We start from the raw sequence: 24,532 nt of genomic DNA on the forward strand, positions 1-24,532 counted from the left end.
ATACTAAGTGCTGTATAATTAGAGAAGAGACAAATTCCTGCTCTGGAGGACTTATAATGGAAAGATCTTTCAAGATGAAGAGCTAAAGCAGTAAAAATCAATAGCCACATACTCTGATTCAAGTGATTTAGACTGTAATCCATAATCTGTCAGTTGGTACTACTTTTCAATATCTATTCCTAAATCAGTATCACAGGTTCAGAAAAGGTAGAAGTGGAAAAGACCTGTTGGATGCCTCTATATATACGCTATCACAAAGCATGTCAAACCCTCACAAAACACCTTTGTTACAGGTAATCACTATGGCTGTGTCTACACTGGGCCACTTATTCCGGAAAATCAGCCGCTTTTCCGGAAAAGCTACGCTGCTCCCGCTCGGGCATAAGTCCTTATTCCGGAACACTGTTCCGGAAAAGGACCAGTGTAGACAGCCCAGTAGTCTTTTCCGGAAAAGCGCATCTACATTGGCCACTGATGCTTTTCCGGAAAAAGGGCTTTTCCGGAAAAGCAGCCTGCCAATGTAGATGCTCTTTTTCTGGAAATACTTATAATGAAAACTATTCTGTTTTAAGCATTTCCGGAAATTCATGCCAGTGTAGACACAGGCTATGTCTGTTGGGGAGATATCAAGTTGTCAAGGAGAGTAAACAACTTGACTGAAATTACAGAGCAAGTCACCAATGGTACTGAGAGTAGAACTCAGATCTCCTGAGTCCTGGTGTCATTACTATCAGAACAAAGCCATACTGCTTACCGAGCCCAGCCTCAATCCAGAGATCTTGTAGCATCTTGACATAGGCTATGTCAAATATTAAGTGCATAAGTTATTGTCTGTGGGTCTTCTTTGGCAGAATGTATGAAACACAAGTGGTGAATACATCAACCATTGTCTATACATATTTGAGCTTTGATATAGTAGGAACTGTCTAACTTTCCCTTCAGGTTTCTCTTTCTTGAGTCCATCTTACCTCTGCTGCAAAATGCTTCCCACTGATTGTGTGCTCCGAACCTTCTGGCTTGTTCCTGTTTCCCCAGTGCAGGTGAAGCTGGTTTGCCGTGTATTGGAAAGGGAGGTTTCTGATGTGCATGGTAGGAAATAGACTCATTCTTACTGCAAGCACACCAAAAATATGGGAGAAGATCATATTGCTGTGTTAACGCGCTTGGTGTGCAGACATCAGAATTAAACAGAATAAACCATTGAGGTTCTTAATTCAGAAATATGCACCTGTTATAGTATCTGGAAGCTGATCATTTTTAGGAACTTTCTAGATAATTCTAGAGAATCTAAAACTTTTCCCCTCTATGTTCTACTCGAATGTCATACATGGAATGTGAATTGAAAGGGAGAGTTGTGATCTGGAATTTTCCCTGGATACTGGTAAACCATCCTAAGTTTATGAAAAGGGATCACTGAAGCAAAACAACATTTTTGAGCCTTTTTTTTTCTCTTTTGTGATGTATAAAGATGACTTAATAGTTAAGGATCTTGGTACCATTTAACATTAAATTCTTGTCTCCCTCCCCTTGCTGATGAGCCTTGTTAAGGACCTGAAGAGTGATGTCAAGAAAAGCTACAGCCACATCTTTAAGAATCATTCTTCTCCTGTCACCTTGGTGGAAGGAACACTTCAACTCCGGTTACAGGCTGGTGTAACCTTCCCAAGGCCCCTAGCAAAGATAGGGGAGGGAGAGGTTATGTTCTTTCTTGTGTAATACTAGAAAAGAAACTATATGTATGTCTTCATTTATCATTAAACTTTGACAACTTCTGAACATTTTAAACAACTGTAAAGAATGCCCCTTTCTTTGCAGGTCATATTCAGGTGACTTCCAAATGGGTAGCGTGTTGTTCCTGGAATGGCCCAGGTTTAGAACAAAACACGTGCATTTCAGATGTTGGAGCCTCTCTACAGAGGACTATTACCCAACACATGAATTATTCAGCTAGTGTTAAAGAGCTTTTCCTTGTGCTCCAGTGTTTTCAATCTAATTTAAATAGAGAATTCTACCTAAGGGAATAAGTTATGAAGTGCACTAATTATATGTAAGAATTAATGTGTTACCACAATGCTTTACAGGCCATTGGGTAGTTTTGTAGACATAAGGGACTATATGAGCAGGTGCTGTAATGTTCTCCTCAAGAGCACTTTAGGATTTGCTTTTGACTAAGCATTGTTTTCAGATAAGCATTATCTTATTGTTACCACTTTTAAAGCCACTTGTGAGGAGATGGAAACCAATGGTCAGGTCCTCTAGAAGGTTTGTTCTTACCTAAAGAATGGACTCATAAGAACATAGGAATGTTTTACACTAGGAGTACGTCTACACTAGCCCACTAAATCAATCTAGGGAGGCTAACGAGGGTGACCGAAATTGCAAATGAAGCGCGGGATTTAAATATCCCCCGCTTGATTTGCATGTTCCCGGCCGGTCACCATTTTAGAAATTGACTAGCCCAGAGTAACTGCCCGCATCTACACATGGCAGTGAAATGGGATTCTGAAATAAAGCCCTAACTCGAATTAGCTGGTAAACGTCATTGCAGGAGGAATACCAGCTAATTTGAGTTAAGGCTTTATTTCGGAATCCCGTTTCACTGCCATGTGTAGATGCGGGCAGTTACTTCGGGCTAGTTAATTTCTAAAATGGCGACCGGCCGGGAACATGCAAATCAAGCGGGGGATATTTAAATCCCGCGCTTCATTTGCAATTTCGGTCACCCTCATCAGCCTCCCTAGATCGATCTAGGGGGCTAGTGTAGATATACCCTAGCTGAATAATTCATATTTGGGGCTCCAGGGATATCTTCCTCTAAGTCAGACCAATAGGCCATCTGGTCCAGGATCCTGTCTTCTGACCGTGGACGGTCCCAGGTATTTCAAAGAGAGTGAACAGAACAAGGGAATTTATTGAGTGCTCCATCCACTCTCATTCAGTCCCAGCTTCCGGCTGGCAGAAGTTTTGGAACATCCAGAGCATGGGGTTGAATCCCCAACCATGTTGGCTAAAAGCCATCGATGGGCCTATCATCTATGAGCTTATCTAATTTTTTTTAGAAAGCCCAGTTATAGTTTTGGCCTTTACAATATCCCCGGGTGACAAGATCCATAGGTTAACTGTGTTATGTGAGGAAGTACATCCTTATGTTAGTTTTAATCCTGCTGTTTAATCACTGAGTGTGTCTGGTTCTTGTGTAGAATTCCCTATTCTTCCTTTTCATTTTCTCTACATCTTTTATGATTTTATAGACCATTACCATTTTCCTCCTTCATTCTCTTTTCTAACCTGAACAGTCCCAGTCTTTTTAGTTTCTCCTTACATGGAAGCTGGTCTATATCTAATCATTTTTTGTTGCCCTTCTCTTTACTTTTTCCAGGTCTAATATATTGTTTTGGCTCTAGGCTCAGAACTTCACACTGTATTCAAAATGTGGGTACACGATGGATTTATATAGTGGCATTTTTTATATTTTATTTTTTCCCATTATTTTGTATGTATAATTGGAATTGTGTTTGACAGGGTACATAGTTTTGCATTTAACAACATTGAATTTTATCTGCCATTTTGTTGCATGGTCAGTCACCCAATTTTGTAAGATCCCTTTGTAACTCTTTGCAGCCTACTTTGAACTATCTAGTAATGTTGTGTCATCTGCAAACTTTGCCACCTCACTGTTTATCCCTTTTTCCAGGTTGTTTATGAATATGTTGAATAGATGTGGTCCCAATACAGCTCTTTATGGATATGGTATAGAACATGTTTACCCCACAGAAACAGTAAGAAAAGAGAGACTTGCCAACCCCCAAGCCCTTTTAACAAAGCATGCTGGGAAGGGGAAAAGTCTGAGGTATTTTATAGTACAGGTTCTGTTGATGACCCTTTGGGTAGTACGGGGAAGGATGTGCTTCAGGACAGCCTAGCTGCTGTTCTTGTCTGTAAGTTTTTACATTGTTTCTAGAAAAAATTGTGGGGAACTGGCTTAGAAGTGGTATTATAATAAATACTCTGGCATTTTAAGAGACTGCTTCATCTCTGCTGTTGTTGGTAAGGTACCTTGCCTTGATGTGACAGTGGAGGGTGACAGTGGTTATAATATGTCTTTGTCTCATATTTAATGGAGTTGTGTTTTTATTCAACTAGTACAGTGGTCTCCAATCTTTTTAACCACAAGATGACTTTTTCTATTTAAGTGCAATGTAAGATCTACCTCAAACCCAAATACCCTTGCCTGGCTTCCTCCCGCCTTTCTCTGAGGCCTCACCCTGCTCACTCCATCCCCCTTCCTCTCCCATTCTCACTCACTTTCACCAGGCTGGGGTATCGGTTTGGGGTGCAGGCTCTGGTCTTAAGCCAAGGGATTTGGAGTATGGGAGGGGATTCAGGCTTAGCTCAGAGTGGGGGGATTGGGACCCAGAAGGATTTCAAGGTACAAATTCTGGGAAGGGGTTTGGGTGCAGAGGGACTCACATCTGGGGCAGGATGTTGGGTGCAGGAGGAGGTTCAGGGCTGGCACAGGGGTTCAGGAGGCAGGCTCTGGCTGGGCACCATTTAACTGAGATGGCTTCTGGGTGTGGAGCAGTGGGGTTAAGGCAGGGTTACTCCTGCCTTGGCCCTGCACCACTCCTGAACGCAGCTGGCATGTACAGCGATGGCTCCATGGTGCCATGTGCTGCCCCTCATCTACAGGCCCTGAGCCCACAGCTTCTACTGGCCACGGTTCCCCATTATTGATCAATGAGAGCTGCAGGAGTGGTGTCTGCCCACAAGGACGGCATGTGGAGACCTTCTGCTCTGCCTTTCTCAGGGGCTGCAGGGACATGCCAGCCACTTCCAGGGACAGCAATTCCCACAGGGATAATGACTCCAGCCACCACATTAGACATTTTAGAACTCACCCCTCACAAAATTACATTTCAGCATCAGAGAGAAATGAAAATTACAAAATGCACAGACAAGTTACAACCAAAACTAACCCACTTGGCAAGAAGACACAGAAATAACAACCACCCCCCATGTATGTGCTGGTGGGGAGTGAAGGACAGTGTGTGTGTGTTTGTGAGAACGACAGACACACACAGTGTGTGAGAGTGATAGAGATTCGCATTGCCCAGCTCCCTCCATCCCCTTCTCTCTGGGTGGAGGCAGGGTACAGGAATGAGGAGGGACACCCTGACATCAGCACCCCCCCTCTTTTCCCTCCCAGACCCTGCACAGAAAGCAGGAGGCTCCCAGAGAAGCAGCTCCAAGACAGAGGGCAGGAGCAGCATGACAGTGGGTGGAGAGGCAACTGAAGTGCCAGCACTTGAGAGCTTCCCAGCCAAACCAGTCAGGATCCCCTGTCAGAGGCTCCAAGATCTACTGGTAGATCCCGATCGACTGGTTGGTGACCACTGAACTAGTAGAAGCATTTGTTGGAACTCCCAGGTTCGACTGTGGGGTTTTTTGGTCTTAAATTCAATTGAACCACTTATTTTATCCTTCCAGTTGATTACAATATTTCTTAAGGGTCACTTTATTCAGATTTACTGATTTTCTAAACAAAATTGCAAATTCTGTTCCTATTTCTGAGTATTTAAACCAAATTAACAAGCGAAGCTTTTCATAAGCATAAGGATCCACTCTTTGAGCTAATCAGAAGACTAAAGTGCCACAGATATATTTATGGTATACTGATGTATGCTCTATAATTACAAGTTTCTTTAAATAGTTATCTAAGATGTCTACATTCTATCGCAAGGGCTTGGTCCTTACCTGAATGACCATTATTGGTCAACTTAAAGTGAGCAGTGGAGGATACATTGTAGCCTACAAGCTCTAGAGGCAAGAGAGTGGTATCATATTGGAGAATATCATTATGAAAATCTATTGGAGACTGGAACACTCCTCCGCAAAATGGATACTTCTTTGGCCAAGTTTTCTCTCCATCAGGGCCTGGGAACATTAACAGAGTACATAGGGTTATCAGTCTTTGCTCTCACCTTCATTGGTACTTTTCCTACACTCTAGTAATGGCTACTGGTTTGGATAACATATGAACTGCCTTGTATTCCCTGAGTATTGACGTCAAACCCAGAACAGAATCTGTCCTTTTCTCCATACTGCTTCTTAATTTCACACTTTCAGTCTCTTACTGGAAGGAAGAGGTCAAATTACTGCAATCAAAGCAGTTCATGTAACTTCCTTGAGTGTCTGAGTTTCACTCATTGTTACTAATACATTGTGGCGCACAAAATGCATATGTATTGCTAAGACTCAAATTCATTTAATCCTAATGGCAAATATACATCAATTAATTATCTTATTAGTCACTACATATGTGAACGCACATCTAGTCATCTCTACCCTCAAATAGGAAAAGCCTTGAGAAAACTTGACAAATATTTAAATGATTCATTTTCATAGAAAGCTGCAGCACATGTACTAAGAGCCAAATAACTTGAACATTATAGGTTGATAAATTATTAAGTGACTCACAGATTCTGTTGGAACTGAAATCCAGAGTATAAAAGTCAATTCACTATATAACAGAGTTATAGAAAGCTCTCAGAAGTGAAACAAAGTGACTTAAAGCTTATCATGAAGCTAGGCAAGGGTTAGTTTGAATATGCCATTTTGTAGTTCACAAAAGCATATTTTTCTGAATGGAAAAATGAACATTGACTACATTTGTTAATAAGCCCATGAATGTATTTGCTATGTGAGAAGTTAGTTCTGATTGGATAAATGACTAAAGCATTTCTGCAGTCTCATACTGATACTGTTGTGTATGTAGTTACAGGCTGTCAAAGAAAATGCACAGTGGTTTTATTTCACTAAAGCAATCAAGGAAAATGTACATTGAACTGGGAAAAGCAGGAAAACTGTTAAATTTTCTCCAGTCACGTTTGACTTTGATTCTAGTGAACTAAACTGTGTAGTGTGTGTTTTGGCACTGGGTCAGGGGAATATACACACTGTGAGAACATAATCCAGTCATCAGGAAATGAGAATAATTAGCCTATTGAGGTTGAGACTTGATGTGCAAGTCTTTGTTAAGGTTTAGTGCAAGAAGTAAGACATGTATTTCAAGTTCTGTTAGATTTGACGGTGACAAATATTCTGCAAAATCTGTTTGATTTGTGTCTCTCCCTCCACAAAAGCACCTAAGCCAATTCTGTCCTCGAGTGCTGTTCCTTTCCCTTCAATACAAGTTCTTTGTGCTGGAGCAGAGTTCAGTCCTTTCTGTCTTGTTCATGCATTTCAGATCGCATGGGCCTGATCCTGTAGTCACTGTTCAGACAAAACTTCCAGGATTCTCCCTGGCCTCAAAACTACAAAACTTCATACCTCTGTTCCAGACTAGTTCACCTTTGTTTCCTGACTCACAGGGTGTACCGGGCATTTGTTGGCTTCTGCTGGGGGCTCTTCTACCACCTTGGTGCATCTTGCCTTAAGGTGTTCTTTTGGAGAAAAAGAGCACCAAGTTTAGTCCTCCAGCAGCTGCCTAGAAAGACCACTAAGGCTCAGTTGCAGGTAGAACCAATGCATATCAGTCCTTCCAAAGCTAGATGAGCTAAGAGCAGGTGGAAATGAGTCAGGGCCCAACAGGCAGGATACAAAGAGATGTTTGTTTCCTTGAATCAGGGGCCAGGATTCTGTTGGAGTTGGGTTGAGGAGGAAGGGTTTCCCCAGTCTTAACCTAAGAACCCAGGCCTGGATTCTGATTTCACCTTGCTAAGGTATTAGTTTTCAAGGAAAACATTACGTATCTTGCACCAAAAAGATTATGGCATTCATGTGATTGCTAAATTGCTAATCTTTAATAAACAGAAATCTAATTTCAGCCATTGGAAACCACATCAGGGAGTACACTATACTTTCCCAGACCTACTTTTCTGAAGGGATTGGGTGACGAGGGATTAGTAACAGGAGATGGAAATTTATTTTCCAAGGTCAGCAGGTGAGATTGGAGATAATTTTTTTTATCTTGTAAAATATGCCACTTGCTGAAGCTTTTAGGCACATCAGTGACATTAGGGTGGATGTGCACATTTCTGGTAAGCAAAGAGCATTAAGCCAATGGGGATTAAACAGCAGAGATTCTTGTCTGTTTCCCCACATCAGCTTTAGTTAACTCATCTACTTGTTTCCTTATCCATAACCAGTTTTTCTAGGCACTGCAGGAATCTTGTATATTGTCAGGTAGCCTTCCTTGTTTTAGTGCACCAGAACTCACCTGAAAGGGCTGGACTCTTGTCACACTTTGTTAGCACTTATGAAATTAGGATTTCCTTATCAGGGAAACAATGGAGCTCTAAGGCACTTTTAAATTAACTCAGTGGTAAAAGAGTTCACTCTGAGTGTTAGCTCATGTGCAGTCTAATCAGGAGTGTGTGCCTGGATGTGCATAGTAGCCAGACTTTTCTTCTAGCGCCATGGTGTCCAACACATTAGCCACTAGCCACATGTGGCTATTTGGCTGGTTGAATGTAACTATAATGGCTACTGCTTCAGAACTGGTTGGGTACCAGGGAGCTCACAGGTAGCTATAGAATCGGTCTGGGTGCCCCATGGAGTTGTGCCTTCATGGCATCCAACATACAGCCCTGCCGATCTGCCCCCTCCTCTTTCCCTTCTTACCACCGGTGACCACTAGCTGGAACGTCCCCCAGTGCAGCAGCTGCTCGTTCTCATAGTTCTTGTTCTAGTTTCGTTAGTGGTTCATAGTGATGAGGTTAGAGATTAGAGATAGTTACGGGTCTTTGTGGGGATTTCCCCTCCCACACATTCCCAACACTGGGGCATGCTTAGATTCCCGGGCTTCAACGCCTGTGGAGCCTGTGGAAAGTGCATGCCTAAGAGCTTAGGCTTTGAAGTGTGCGAGTTTGCCTCATACTTCGGGTTTGAAATGTTTAGGAGAGAGCTGTCAAAGGGATTGCTGCCCTATCTGTGAAACCTTCAGGGCCCAACCTTTGAAGGGCAGAGTTCAGCGCCTACAGGTTTTCTTAATGGCGGTGGATCTCTGGCCTCAGTCCAATCACAGGTTGATGGACCCTACATCAAGTACCTCATCCTCGATATGGAGGAATGCCCAGCGCTGAGTAAAGACAAGGCCTTGCAGCATGTGTGGGCACCGCTCAAGACATCCTCACCCCCCTCTGGACCTACTCACATTGCTCTGCGCCTCAGAATCTTTGATGCAGCAGAAAATGCAGCCAGACCGGACAATCTCCTATTGCTAGGCGTAAGAAGCCAAAAGCTGTGAGACTCAAGTTGGACCACACTAAAGTGACCCCTCCACTGCACTGACGCCCGCCTGTAGGGATCAGCGGTCAAGTCTGGACCCTCCTCAATCTCTGCATCAAACCAGGGACCTGCATCTTCCCTCGATGCCGTGAAACGAGACTTACAGGATCTGCTGACAAAGGGTTCTGGGGTCGACCGATCCCCGTCTCGGCACAGCATGGCAGTCTACAGTCAGCTGATTGGCACAGCACGATGGCCATTTTGATTTAAACGAAGCGGCTATTATTTAAATCGCAGCTTTATTTCCCTTTTTCGCGTAAACTAATCTACATGGCTCCGTCGATGGAGCCATGTAGTTTAGACGTACCCTAAAAGAGAGGAATGCAATCCTCTTTTTATTAAGTATAAAAAAGGAGGATTTAAGTGCTGGCCAGTGAAAACAGACAGATCAAAGTAAGTTACTAAGCCAAAACAAAGCAAAACACACCAGCTACAACTAATACGCTAAAAGAAGTTGTTATAAATCCTATTTCTCACTCTAGTTCTCATTTCAGGTGCAGTTCTCCGCAAGCCAGAGCTGATCTCTTTGGGTATGTCTACATTAGCTCATTAATTCGAGCTAGGTAGGCAAATGAGGCGACCGGAGTTGCAAATGAAGCCCAGTATTTAAATATCCTGGGCTTTATTTGCATGTTCCCGTCCAGTCGCCATTTTGAAATTTCACTAGCCCGAACTCACTACTGTGCACCTACACGCGGCAGTGAAACGTTAATTCGAACTAAGTCTTTAGTTCGAATTAACTGTTACTCCTCATGGAATGACAGTTAATTTGAACAAAGGACTTAGTTCGAATTAATGTTTCACTGCTGCGTGTAGGTGCGCGGCAGTGAGTTCGGGCTACTGAAATTTCAAAATGGTGACCGGACAGGAACATGCAAATAAAGCCTGGGATATTTAAATCCGGGATTCATTTGCAACTCCGGTCGCCTCATTTGCCTACCTAGGTCAAATTAACGAGCTAGTGTAGACATACCCTTTTTGACATGGGCCCAGCAGTCGTCCTCTACCTCTTTCGTGACAGTTCTCTTTTCTTTTCCAGGTGTTCTTGTGTATCCATGCATGGAGGTTAGGTCCATCAATGGCTATTAGCCAGGATGGGTAGGAATGGTGTCCCTAGCATCTGTTTGTCAGAGGCTGGAGATGGATGACAGGAGAGTGATCACGGAATGATTACCTGTTCTGTTCACTCCCTCTTGGGGCAACTGGCATTGGATACAGTTGGAAGACAGATTCCTGGGCTAGCTGGACCTTTGGTCCGACCCAGTGTGGCCGTTCTTATGTTCTTTATCCTCTTAGTGTGGGAAGGCAGCTTCGAAAGCCAGCTTCAGACCATCATTGTTAGCTCCCTCTCCCTTAAATAGACTTTTCCCTGGGCAGGAATCCTTTGTTTCATTCTCCCCTGCCACCCTCTGGCAGAGTACAAAATTCCAGATGGATTCCAGCATCAAGTGCAATGGCCACCTGTTTTTGTAGGACCAACCACATTTTGCGCTTATAGGAAAAATAAAACTATTTACAGGTCATTGTCTTGAGCCAATAAGTTCCTTGACAAGCTCTAATGGCTTTCACTAGCTCTCACATTAATCTAACTTCACCTACAGGAATGATACGTGCATACAAACAGAGAATACACAGCCAGCTGACTGCAAACTTTTCAACATGAGGTTACCACATTTTGTATAAAGCACGTTAGAGTTATGCATACTCATATTAAAAACCCATGTCCATAAAAATATGGGGGCATGGTGACGCAATGAAGTCCAAGAAACAATCCAAGACCCCCTTTCCTCTTAGAAGGTCTGTCCCTCTTCTCTGAGAAAACGAATATGAGATTGCACAATGTCGAGGACTCCAGAGCCACTCTGCAGTGTGTGGGCATCGATACTCCTGCTACACAGTGGAGGCACTTCATCCCAGGCCCTTCTTTGCACTCATATCAGCCAGAAATCCGTCAGGACCGCTTGCACAGAAGAAACAGGAGATGCCCCCAATAGTCCTCAGGTCAAGGTTTTGGCCAACCATAAGGTTGGTTTAGGTGTCCCTTTTACGGCCCAGCAGCCATCCCTGTCATTAGAGACAGACATGTTGGACTTAGGTTGGGGAGCCCATCTGGGGGACCTCAGGACTCAAGGTCTCTGGTATCAGGCCGACTTGGCTTTCCACATCAATGTCAGAGAGCTCAGGGCATTGCATGTCAGATCTTCCAAGCCCACTAAAAGGTTGTTGTATATCAGCCATAATGGACAATACAACATCAATGTTCTATATCAACCAACAGGGAAGAGCCAGGAAGCCCCTGTGCTCCAGGACGTTTGTGCAGAGTATCCCATACACCTGCAAGTGCTGAACTTCCCTGGAGTGCAGAACAAGCTAGCGAGCCACCTCAGCAGGTTTTTTCATGGCCACAAGTGGTCGCTTTGCCTGGTTGTCATAAACTTCAGTCTTTCTATAAATAGACTGGTTTGCCACATGACATGACAGGAAGTGTCAGCAAATCTGCTCTTTCCAAAACCACAGCCCAGGCTTCTGTGAGTAGGCCCTCTCCTATATGCCTTTCCATTCATCCAAAAGATCCTCCTCAAGATCCAGAGAGACTGAGCTCAGGTCTACTGATAGCCTCATACTGGCCTCATCAGCACTAGAATGCATCACTCGTGTACATGTCCGTGGAAGTCCCAGTCACCCTACCATCCTTCCCTGACCTTCTAATTCAAGATTACAGTTGCCATCAGCATCCAAACCTTGAGTCACTGCATCTCATGGTATGGAAGTGCCATGTTTGAACTCATTGGAGCTCCCATGCTCTGACTAGATTAGACAAGTCCTCCTCAGCAGCAGGAAATCCTCCAGGAGGGCCACCTAGCTCACCAAGTATAAGAGATTTTCAGTCTGGTTGGCACAATGCAGCTCACTCCCAACTCTCGCCTCAGGACCAATGATTCTAGACTACCTCTTCCATCTCAAGCAGCAAGGACTTTCTGTCTCCTCCATAAGGATCCACTTAGCCACCATATTAGCTTTGCACCTGGGTACATGTGGCTAAGAAGAAAAAATAGTTACTCCATTTCTTCTTGTTCTTCGGGATGTATAGTTCATGTCCATTCCAATACTCGCCCTCCTTGCCCCTCTGTCGGAGCAGCTGGAAAGAAAGAACTGCAGAGTGGATGGGTCAGCAACAGACACTGTATTGTGCGCCATGAAGGCACAACTCCAGAGGGTGCCCAGGCCAAACCTATGGCTAGTTGCTAGGGGGAAAAATCTTCAGGCTATTGTACACATGCATGTACACACCTGATGGAATGGTGGGTTAGAGTCAGCCATGGCTTGTAAGGGAGAAGTCGCTAGAAGCTATTCCTGCACGCAAAGGGCTCAAACCAGCTCGCTATTGCATAAGGGACATAATTTGCATAAGGAACAAAGAATGAGTGACAGGGTTACACAGTATTTAAATGTCAGACATTGCAGAAGAGCTCTTTGTTCTGAATCAACGGATCTGAAAAGTGGGTAGCAACCGAGGAGGAATGGATTGCTGTGGAAACAGGAATCTAATGTTGCAGAACCAGGACCAGATTTCAGAGATACATGTGGGGAGCCTGTCTTGGAATTTACACTTTCTTCAAGACCCTCTCAACCTGTGCGTTGCATCAACTTAAAGTGCTTTAGTGCTTGTGTACAGCCAAAAAAAAAATCTTATATTTGAAAATAAAGAGCCCTCAAATTAAATGGCGAGCTGTCCCGGGCCGTGTGGTCAGGATGAGCCAGCACAAGCAGTGCTCAGCATTCTCTTACCGTTGCCAGTTGTGTCCAAATGTAAGAGAGTCGATAGCATGGGCAAAGCCCGTGGAAGATCTGGTGTGACTGACTTAGAGCTGCTTGGGTTTAGGCCCCGTTCTGCACACAACCCTTACACCTCCCCTCCGCTTGCGCTCCGATCAAGGGTGTCTGGAACTCTCAATGGGCACTGCAAGCAAAGTAGGAGCAGGGAAAGAAAAGCAACTGACAGCAAGTTGCAAGTGAAGGCCGATTGGGCAGATTAAGGCATAGCCCCCACGGGTCCATGCTGCGTCCCAGCTCCTGAGGTTGTGCGAGTGCAGTAAAATTGCCGTTTTCCAGATAAAAAGTTTCTTTCCTCTCAGAGCTGTGAAGAGAACTTCAAAGTGTGACAAGTGCAAGCAGTGTAGCAACTGCTGCAGCCAAATGGCCTCAGAGGGTCCTCGTCCCCAAACTACTGCTCCCTACCTGTGACAGTAAAGTGATGTATCCTGTGACAGTCAAGTGTTCTGTGGGAAAAGGGAGCAGGGATCCTGGGCCACCCACCCAAGGACATCTTCACTACCAGAGGAAGGGAGGGTGCTGTGACTGTGTGAAAAAGGAGGCCCCTTGCCACTGCTTCTGCCGTCTGGGAGGGGAAGGGACCCCTGCCACCACCACTCTAGATGGTGGAGGGTGAGGCTTAGGGATTTCCCTGGCAAGGCGTTTTTAGAACCCCCAATTGCTGTAGACCGTCAGTCCCATAGCGCACCTCCTGTTCTGATGTGCAGCTTCTAGCTCCCAGGCACGCTCTACTCACACACTGCAAGCAGCTCTGAGTGAGCATCAGATCATCTGACTTTCCCCTCGTGGGTGACTCCATCATAAGAGAAGCTTGCAAGTAGGTGTGCTTGTGATTAATAAAAATGACTTGAAACAATACCAGGGCACAGTGTTATAATTAGCTGAGCAACTTACTGGCTGCAACCAGGGCTGCAGGTTGGCGGTGTGCCATCTCCCTGCCTGCACCTGCACGCGTACGACTGTAGCAGGCTGTCACTGGGCCACCCAGGAGAAGAGCTGGGAGGAACTAGAATGCTAGTGCTCTCTGCGTCAGAGAAGCAAATCATTGGTAGCGGGACTGGGTGGTTTGAGACTGCATAGCAGCAGTGGCACGTCTCCAGGAAAGTATCTCCAAGGCTAAGAGTATGTTATGGAGATCACTGAAGTCAGGGAGTCCATGATACCCAGTGACTTCCTCCAGCAAACCATGTCACTGCATGATCACCATCTGTGGGTGAAACACCATTGATTTCCTTTCTCTGAGTGTTTGACAAGGCACAGTGAAAGGTGAGAGGGTGAGGGAGGTGGAAGCAGACGACGTCCAGCAGGAGCCATGCCAGCACGCAAAGAAATGCTTTACTGTTTCGATGCGGGTCACATGGGCGCAGTGTTGTTTTCCATACAGCACAGTAAGAATGTTTAGATCGGGTTTTCCCGAAGTTGCAGTCCAATGGAATTTCCTCACAAATTAATGTTTCTATCCTATTCTGATCCCAGGCTTTAAAATTAGTTTTACAATGTCTCCTTTATGATAAAATAAAGAATCATTAGATTAATAGCATTAAAAATACCTTTAGCTTGGACATTCTCCTCCAGTGTGTGTTAGGACAGGGGTGAGCAATTATTTTAGAAGGGGAGCCACTTCACAATTTTTTGAAGTGGCCTTGGGCCACCCCAGAAGGGACAGCGTCTCAGGCAGAAGAGGCACCCCACCCCTGCACCTAGAGACAACCACCAGCTGTTCAGAACAGCTGGTGGTTCCCTCTAGGCACCGTGCACCCCTAGAGGCAAGAGGAGACTTCGTGCAGACCCCCTTCCCGCAGGCCAATCAGTCTCTCGGTCCCTGCCCCCACTCTGCAAGGGGCACATGGCGCGTAGAGTGAATTGTCAGCTGTTCTGAATAGCTAGCATTTCAGTCTGGCTGTGTCTAGACTGCACCCCTTTTCCGTAAAAGGGATGCAAATTAGACACAGCGCAATTGCAAATGAAGCGGGGATTTAAATCTTCTCCGCTTCATTTGCATAAACATGGTTGCCGCTTTTTTCCGGCTCGGGGCTTTGCCGGCAAAAAGCGCCAATCTAGACGGGGATCTTTCGGAAAATAAAGCCTTTTCCAAAAAGTCCCTTACTCCTCTTAAAATCAGGAATAAGGGATCTTTGGGAAAAGGCTTTATTTTCCAAAAGATCCCCGTGTAGACTAGCGCTTTTTGCCAGCAAAGCCCCGAGCCGGAAAAAAGCGGCAGCCATGTTTATGCAAATGAAGCGGGGACGATTTAAATCCCCGCTGCATTTGCAATTGCGCTGTGTCTAATTTGCAACCCTTTTACGGAAAAGGGGTGCAATCGAGACACAGCCCCTGTGTTTTAGGGATTGGACTGGAGAATGAGAAGTGTTGTCTACAGCCCAGGAGGGACTCTTGTGAACAGTATGAGGACAACTTCTTTGGGAAACATCAGCAGTTCCATATCATATTTAATGCTGCTGCAGTTCTTGTGGTTTTGCAGGTTAACACAGATTCCTCTAGGTGACACTTTTTAATCTTGCTAAGCTATGAGTACTGGTCTAAACCCTGACAGCTAAGCAGGAGGTTGATGGACAATGGGCTCAGTCTCACCCTGGGATAACTACACTGATACCAGCTGGTGTTGCCAGGTTGAATTTCTCCCAATCTCCTTAAAAGTACAAAATACAGGATTAAATTTCAGCATATGAATTAAAGTCATTACTTACCAATGTAAGACCACTTAGATCCTGTTAAAAAAACAAAAACAAATACTACTGTGAATATGTGAAATGGTGCTTAGTCTACAGAGTGTCAAAAAAGCCATATTTCTGGTGAATTCCGTAGTACTTAACTGTCTTCTTATTTCAGCTGTCCAGTACAAACAGGCTAATTTTCACAGATTATTAAAGACTGAGCCTATGTCAATCACAATTATCTCTGTGAGTTAGAGAATCCGTTACGTTATTTGAATCCTTGGCAAAAGGAGTGATTCTTAGTGGCCAGAGCCCTTAAGGGGGACTAAGGAGACCTGGATTCTATTCCCAGCTCTGCCACTGACCTGCTGGAGCATATGGGGCAAGTCACTGTCCTCTTTCTGTGCCTTAATTTCCCCATCTGTAAAATGGAGATACTGATACTGTTCTCCATTGGAAAGAACTTTGAGGGTTATAAATTAAAGGTTCTAAACAGGGACTAGGGTGGATGGATTGCTTGTATTAATTAATTACTGCTCTAAAGTCAAATTGTTTTTGAATGGCCAAAGTCGACACACTGAAATCATCTCTTCTTTCTGCTTGTACAGTGAGAAGCACAAATGCGCAGGCATTTGGTTGTCATTTAAGGGCACATACATAGTTCAGATTGTAAGCCAGGGGGTCTGAAGGACTGCTTGCAATGCTGCCAGCTGAAGTTATTTAGTCCTGAAAGATAATTAACTGTTGATATGTAAATACAGCTCATTCTGGGATGAGGAAGGAATCGGGGTATGGTTATGTAAATCCAGTTCAGCCAGGGCTGATGGAGGATCGGTTCTTAGAATGGAATGTGATGTATTGTAACTAATTTGGGCGGTTGTGGGGTCACAAACCATGCTATGCCCAAATGTAGGAACTGTAAAATATGTGACCAATGCTTGCAGGAGAGACACCATCATTGTAAGGGGTCTCAGATAAACAAGCCTCCCCCATTCCAGAGTTGAGTGAACTGAGTTGGGGGGAAAGGGCTTGAGCCAGCCTGCTTTATGCCTGCTAGGTGTGAGCTGTAAGACTAGTTCAACCTATTTCTTTCCCCCCTGTTGTAAGGCTAGACCTAAAGCAGAGTCCATCAGGACTCTTTTTGTTATTCCAGTGGAAGCTGGATCTTTAGGCCAGCCTAGGTGGTGACTAAGGCTATGTCTACACTGGCGGCGGGTTCTTGCGCAAGAACAACTTGTGCAAGAGTTCTTGTGCAAAAACTCTTGCACAAGAACCCGCTAGTGTAGACATAGCCTAAGAGTTGAAATCACTAAGGCTATGTCTACACTGCAGGCTTCTTGTGCAACAACTGTTCTTGCTCAAAAAGTCTTGCACAAGGGTGCGTCCACACTGCCATGTGCTTTTGTGCAAGAGCGCCCATGGCGGCGTGGACACTCTCTTGCACAAGAAAGCTCTGATGGCCATTTTAGCCATAGGAGTTTCTTGCTGAAGAAACTCCTGTTGCCGTCCACACTGCCTTCTTGTGCAAGAGCTCTTTCGTGGGGAAAGGAATCACTCTTGTGCAAGAAGCCCTCTTTTCTGATGTTTTACTGTAAATTTACTTGCACAAGAACACGCGTACAGTGTAGACGCTCGACAAGTTTTTGCACAAGAACAGCCTGCAGTGTAGACTGAAGTCACTGGTTTGGCCTGGAGCCAGACCCATTGCAACCAGTGGGCGGCTGGTAAAAGCAGTGGCTGGTGGGAACGGCTGCAGGCGGCCGGTGGCAGGAGCGACGGGCGGCAGGGCAGTAGGCGGCCAGCAGGGCGGCTGGTGGGAATGATTGGCGGGCAGCCGGTAGGAGTGGCAGCAGGTAACCAGCAGAAGAAGCGGCTGGTGCAGCAAGCGGACCACAGGAGCAGCACAAAGGTGGCGTGGCCTCAGGCTCAGTGAGTGAAGTCATCAGGGTGATGTGTCAGGGTCTGCACTGACTGGACAGAGCTGTAAGTGGGGCATCTGAAGTGGGGTACGGAGAAAGTTTGGGTTAGTGAATGGAACCCTTACATGGTTGGACTAGTGAGCCTGAGAGGCAAAGAACATTGCTCAATCCATTTGAGGTGGGACAGTTACTCATGGGGGGTTATGAATTCTGTTCGTGGTATTTTCCCAAGCTAATGCCATGTGACCTCTCTCCCTCTTTCATTAAAAGTTTCTTTTCTGCACTCAGACTCTGTGCTTGCAAGTGGGGAAGCATCGCCTCTCAGACCACCCAGGGGTGTGTGAATTTCCCAGGATACTCGGTGGGGGCTCGAGCCGGTTCTGTGTGAGATGGATGAAAAAGGACCCCTAGATATTGAACCTGGCCCTGGCTGCTGCCAGCACTACCTGGCAGAAGGGCTACAAGATGACTGAAGAAGACCTGCAGAAAGTGGAATGTTGATTGCCAGCTGCATGACAGTAAGTCCTTTCAGCACAATCATGCTGAGCTTTCACCATGTGATGCTTATAGGAAATGGCTGTGGATTGTTAAGAGACAGTATAAAGTTATCTTCCTATGAGGTGTGAGGCCATTGGTTATTTATTTGTTAAAATGATCAATGGGCCAAAATTAATTTTTGGCATTAGGGACTGACTGGGTTAATATCTTTGCAAATCGTGGAAGATCAAGAAGTGTAATCTCTGTAAGAAGAATGGGAGCATTTTAAAAAGTTTTTGGCTTTTGTTAGCCTGTTAACCTAAGTATCAGAAAACACAAACAAAGACAAGGGCTCAGAAATAAAATTGGGGAACATAAATAGCTAGCTAGGATTGATTAAAATATTGAATGTGGTCTATGATTTATCAATTTCAACAGCTACAGATCACATTAAATATAGCTTTGTTATTACTTGCATCTCTGTACTGTAGATATTCAGATCTGATAGGGACACTCAAAACAAACTATCACATTTCTTGTCAATGAAATCTCTCCTGCTTCTTCTCACAGCAGAGGTGTCCAGTTAGAGTACATTTCCATTTAGTCATTCAAGTATGGGAAGGAAATGTTTTACACGTAGGAGCTGTTTAAATGTGCTTTTCACGTTTTTAGAACTTCGAGCTTGCCAACGAGTTAGAGGCACTTGTCCTCATGAAAGAGTGACATACCCATTCATGAAGCAGAATTGGTTCCAAGGTGATGCAAATCTCAACGAGCCCAAATTTTGGAGTTTTTAGATTTGGATTTTAATTTGGAAATGGACCCTAAATTATATGAGTCTGACAACTAGAGTGTATGTGCATAATAAGTGATTCTTGTCTGACTTCCCAGTGTCCTGAAGTGCACTTCCCTGCACAGGTATGCAATTTAAATCAACAAGATGAATTAGTACGGCTCTGCAAAGTAGAGATATTTAACTCTTGGGTCTTGATTAGGGCTGGGATTTCAAAGCAATGTAGGTTAGGCCTCAAAATCCTTTTCAGAGGTAGTTATGGGGCCCTGATTCCCTTGCACTGAAATTTTCAAAGAAGATGCAAACTTCCACCCTGCAAGTAGCAGCTCAGCAGAATGAATGCACCTTTGAACTTTTGTTTCGGGCACCTTGCTCTCTCCTCCCCTGTCTGTTAAAAATAACATGCATCCTGTGAGTGGCCACATGCGAGTCAGAGCTATATCTCACAAGTCTGGTAAAACCGCTAAACAGGCATTAGAAATCCAACACAGGCAGAGCTAGCCTGGGGGATAAACCAGGGGTCTCAAAATCACAGCCCACAGGCCATCTACCGCCCGAGCAGTTCCACAATCTAGCACGTGCACGGCTGTCGGCACACGAGTGCCTGTGGCCCTGAGAAGGGGGAGAGTCCATATCCTTCCCCCGAGCCCAGCTCCTGCTCCACTCCATCCCTGCTCCTCCCACCCCTGCTCTGCACTCTTGCCCCATTGCACCCCTTCCCAAGGGACACAGTCTCAGAGATTACAGCGGGGCCTGGCGCAGGCTGGCAGCTGGGGTTGGACTTCTCCCCTGGCACCTACCACAGCATCGGGAGCCACGGGGAAGCAGAACCATATAGCAGCCTCTACTCTGCCGCCATCTCCAGGCCAGCCAAGTCACTGTGCTTCACCCAGGTCGTGGCAAGCAGGCTGGGGCTCTTGGATTCCTGCCACCGCAGTGAAGCGGAGCAATGGGGTTGGACTAGGACATGGTGGAAGAGTGGAGCAGAGGCTGCTGCATCACTCTGCTTTCCTGCCATCGCTAACCTGAGGACTGTGGGGACGAGGGGTAGGGCCCAAGGCAACCACCCCAACCATCCAACGGGGGGAGCTTAAATTGTCTGGGGGCAGCAAGCAGTGCCAGGGGGATGCACGGCGGCGGGGGGGGTGGGGTGGTAATGTGCAGAGATCACTATCCTCCCTGGATCCCTGCCAGAGGTGGGTGCCCAGCGGCCCACTAAAAGGATTTGACTGGCACTGGCCCTAGGGTAAATTGAGTTTGAGACCCAGGCCCTAAACTGTCAGTGCAGCGTCAGTCATAGCAGCAGGACTTAATGCACCAAAATACCAGGTATTAACTGTCCCCTTTCCCTCCATGGCTGCATCTGCAGGGGAAAATTGACCTAGAGAGCTGGCTGGAAAAATTTCGGAGAGACCACTTCCTCAGAAAATGCAGTCCTGTCAAAAATCAAAATGCTTTATACAATTTTGCTCTGGAACAAAAAGGGCAGGAGGGGGAGTTCCAATCATGGCCAAAGTCCTATTCTGGAATGTAAAGTTTTGATTTTCAAAAAACCTTTTCATTTAGATTATTTTGTGTTTTATGTTTCAGAACATTTAAAAAGTCAAAATGAAACATTTTGAGTGAAGTTGATTTTTTCCCCCCTGAAATTTGTGTGTGAAGAGCTTTGGAATGTTCACATTTTTTTCCAAATTGGAATGAAAGCAAATTTCAAAATCTTAAAATCCTTGGCCAAATGGAATTTCCATTCTCCACCCTGCTCTAGTGACCTGTGATTCACTACCTAGTGTATCTTCATTGATGGTAGCCACAGGAGAAACTGGTAGGGCTCAGGTGCTCTTACCACAGTGCTTTCTAACTCAGATCAGAAAAGACATGGATGACAGGTTGGCCTTGTCTACATTGCAGCTTTCACACTCGCTACCATCTGCCTTGGTAGTGAAATCCGGATCTTAAATGTGCTCATGTAGACCAGGCCATTGTCTTATCAGTACAATAAATGCCACGCTGTCTAGAAAATGCCAGTCAGGGAGGAGATAGGACATATCCTAGCAGCAACTGCTGAAGGGTGAGAGTGTCACCAAAATGTGTGATGCACTTCAGAGTGGGGGGAGAAGAGCAGCATTTCCCCTCTGCATGTAGGAGCGAGTGTCTCTTGGTCGGAATCTCCTCTGTTTGTGCGGGGAAGCCGTTATGTTTCTGGTCATGGGGTATGGTTGCCAACCCTCCAAGATTGGCCTGGAGCAGGGATGGGCTACAAAAAAACCCAGCAGCCTGCTAGGGTTAGTCCCTGGCAGGCCACCCCTGCTATGTTTACCCACGCTTCTATAGGCATCAGGCAATTGTCGCTTTTGTTGGCTGTGGATCACCATTCAGGGCTAACAAGAGTTGCAATCATCCAATACCTGCAGAAGTGCAGGAAAACATAGAGGTGGGGGCCCACCAGGGATTAATCCTGTTGACTGGATCCAGCCTGGAGTCTCCTGGAATCAGCATTGCTCTCCTGGTGACTACTGAAAGCCTGGAGATTTTAATAAGATTTTTAAGAAAGGGATGTGGGGAAAATCCAATAACTCCAATTGTGTCTAAAGGGGGACTGTGCAGGAAATCAAAACTCTCTAAAAGAAAACTGCTGTAAGGGTTAAAAAGTTTTCCAGGCCTCTCTCCCTGTAACAGAGAGAAATCAAATTAACTCTAATCAAGACCCTTACAATGCCTCCTATCTCAAGTTCATGGATACTCCTAGTTTGTCACAATTTGTCATGTAAACCCTTATCTTTGTCACAGTTTGCCTTGTAGACTTCTCCACTCCACATTCTCATATGGCTTTGTTCTGTAAAACTTACTTCTAGCACTCCTGGGGTGAACAGAAGTCTCAGAGTACTTCTGCTGAGACTTTGATATGTTAAAGAAAAATAATCCACAACTGAGCTGTCTGAACATACTGTATAAAGATTCCCTGAATCTGTCTCTCAGGGCTGCTTCACTCTTGGTGTGACAGCCTGCATGCATGCATCATAAAGTTTTCTCTTCTAGGTTTCTCTCCTGCCTCACTGATTTGACCTCCGGCCTCGGACCCTTCTGGGGGCTCTGTACCCCAGGGGAGCGAGATTTCCCCCTCAGGGACATGACATCATGTTGGGGGAAAAAAGTCTCCTGGAATAGCTTCCATCAGAGAGGAGGAGGAATGTAGTGACATCTAGGAATATAGTGTCTCATTACATATACATATGGGAAGCTCATTACATATGCATATGGGATCTCTCAAATTACCCATCTGAGTTGGAAAAATGAAACAGTGATAGCTACCCCAATGTAGATTGGGACTTTAGGTTGAACTTAGCCACATTTGGTTGATTTTTCTAAACAATGAGTCCGCACCACCAAGCCTGTTCCATTGACTTTAAGGGCCATTAAAGTTGATTTTGGTACTCCTGCTTCATCCTTTGGATGGGGGATAGAAACACTGGAAATAACATTGAGGAGTCCTGTGGCACCTTAAAGATTAACAGGCATACAATTTTGTGGGTAAAATCCACTTGCATGTGTGGGGTTTTATCCACGAAAGCATCTGCCCAAATAAATCTGTTAGGCTATGTCTATAGGGTTGCCAGGTGTCCGGTTTTTAAACAGACAGTCCAGTAATTGTGTCTTCTGTCCAGTAAAAAAACCCAGAAAATACCAGATATGTAAGTTTGGGTGATTTTTGTATTTGGTTTTTTTTTTTTTTTTTGCTCAACCAATTTTTTCCCTGCCATGTTTGTGATTTTTTGTGAAAGTGTCTTGCAACCCTATTACCCTACAAGGTTTTTGTGCAAAAACTGGTGGAGCATCCACACCTCAAGCACATTTTTGTGCAAAAAAAATTAAAATACGATACATCGACAGGACAGAGGACTTTTGCTGGTAGAGTTATTCCTCTCCCCACAAGGAATAACTCCTTTTTGCGCTACAGCTCTTGTGCAAAAAGGCATGTGTGGACAATCCACAGGGGTTTCTTGTACAAAAACAGCCTATCAGAAAAAGCACAGGTGTTCTGATGGCTATTCTGTTGATGGCAATCAGAGCTTTCTTGCACAAGAGTGTCCATGCAGAGTCTTTTGCAATGCGCTTTTGAGGTGTGGACATCTTTTTGCACAAGAAGTTTTTGCGGAAGATTTCTTCCACAAAAAGCTTCTTGCACAAAAACCCTGCAGTGAAGACAAAGCCTTAGCTTTTAACGTGCCAGAGGACTCCTCGTTGTTTTTGCAAATAGACAAACACAGCTCCACCTCTGAGGGTTGAAATAATGTGGTTGACTCAAAAAGTCTGAATTCCATCCCTCTCGTAAGCCTGGCAAGCAAACAGCCACAGTCCAGTAGTTTGTACTGACATGGGACTGTAAGAGCTGGAATGCCCAAAGTCACTCTAAATCTCAAAGACTCCAAGAACAGCCCTCTCTCTCCCCCAGATCCCTCATGTGCTTCTCCCTTATTTCCTATGTGACTGCACTGGATTTTTTCTTAATGGGTGAGAATTAATTCCAGCCAAAAGCCCAGGGGAGGGCTGACCACCATCTTTTTAAAAACAAACAAAAATCAAGTCTAGTATGTGAGGAATATGGCATTGCAGTGATCTGAGCCAGGTTTTTCATTTAAAACCAAAGGAATGAGTGTATACAATGTTCACAGTGACTCAGGGAGGATACAAATTTTGCCTCATTCCCTGAGGAGCAGTGTGTGGAATGACTCCAGAACAGAAACTCTCATGCTCTTCCCCAGGAAATTTCCGAACACTTCATCCATGCAATCTGCTAAAACATGAGAGAATGTACTAAGGAGACCAATAATCTCTCCATTTATTGCCCACGCTAGACATGCCACAGTAGGAATGCCAATAAAATAAAAGCTGAAAGGCTTTACCATTTAATGGTGCTTGCGCTGCAGGTGGGGTCTTTAGGAAGAAGATAAGCACTGAAGCAGCTGTGACTATGCTGAAGCTCTTGGCTGACATCTCAAGGAAAGATTTATAATCTCCCGACAGTTCACTGGCTTTTCTTCACTCATTGAAGAAACTCCCTGGAAGACGGCTGGCTGGCAGCAACAGGCACACAGAGCTGCTGCTAAGGAACTATTACCTTCCCCCTCCCCCTCCAGCCTCATTTTATACAGCTACTCCTCAGACTCAGCCCAAAACAAATGATGTCATCAAAGACCTGCCTTCCAGGTTACTGCATCTCTGTGAAACTGCTCATCCTTTTAATAACCCCTACTCAGCTGTGCTGCAGCAGTGACAGACTTAGCTGGGGAACTGAAACATGGAGCTTCACAGACCCTTTAGAAGACATGTAAATGTAACGCCAACAGGCAATGACAGGTGGAACTGGGGCTGGGACCTCTAGAGCTTAGTGCATGATCTTACATGATCTGAAAATCAAAAAGGAATCCTATAAAAAGCGGAAACTAGGTCAAATTACAAAGGATGAATATACACAAATAACACAGATATGTAGGGGTAAGATTACAAAGGCGAAGGCACAAATCAAGCTCAATCTAGATAGACACATA

General features: G+C 45.0%; 1 protein-coding gene across 1 annotated transcript in view; it reads right to left on the minus strand.

Annotated features, from left to right (window-relative positions):
* The window catches only part of CA12 (carbonic anhydrase 12), a 42,246-nt gene extending 18,168 nt beyond the window's left edge, over positions 1-24,078 (minus strand). Inside the window, exons 1-4 of the mRNA XM_075897646.2 lie at positions 23,888-24,078; positions 15,831-15,851; positions 5,755-5,934; positions 969-1,111 (exon numbers count right to left, since the gene is read on the minus strand). Of these exons, the coding sequence (XP_075753761.2) occupies positions 969-1,111; positions 5,755-5,934; positions 15,831-15,851; positions 23,888-23,978 (435 nt within the window). The 5' untranslated portion in view covers positions 23,979-24,078. The remainder of the gene's footprint in view (positions 1-968; positions 1,112-5,754; positions 5,935-15,830; positions 15,852-23,887) is intronic.
* Positions 24,079-24,532: the final 454 nt, after the last annotated feature.

Source organism: Pelodiscus sinensis, chromosome 14 (assembly GCF_052426305.1).
Source record: "Pelodiscus sinensis isolate ZL-2025 chromosome 14, ASM5242630v1, whole genome shotgun sequence".
In the NCBI taxonomy this organism is placed as follows: Eukaryota; Metazoa; Chordata; order Testudines; family Trionychidae; genus Pelodiscus; species Pelodiscus sinensis.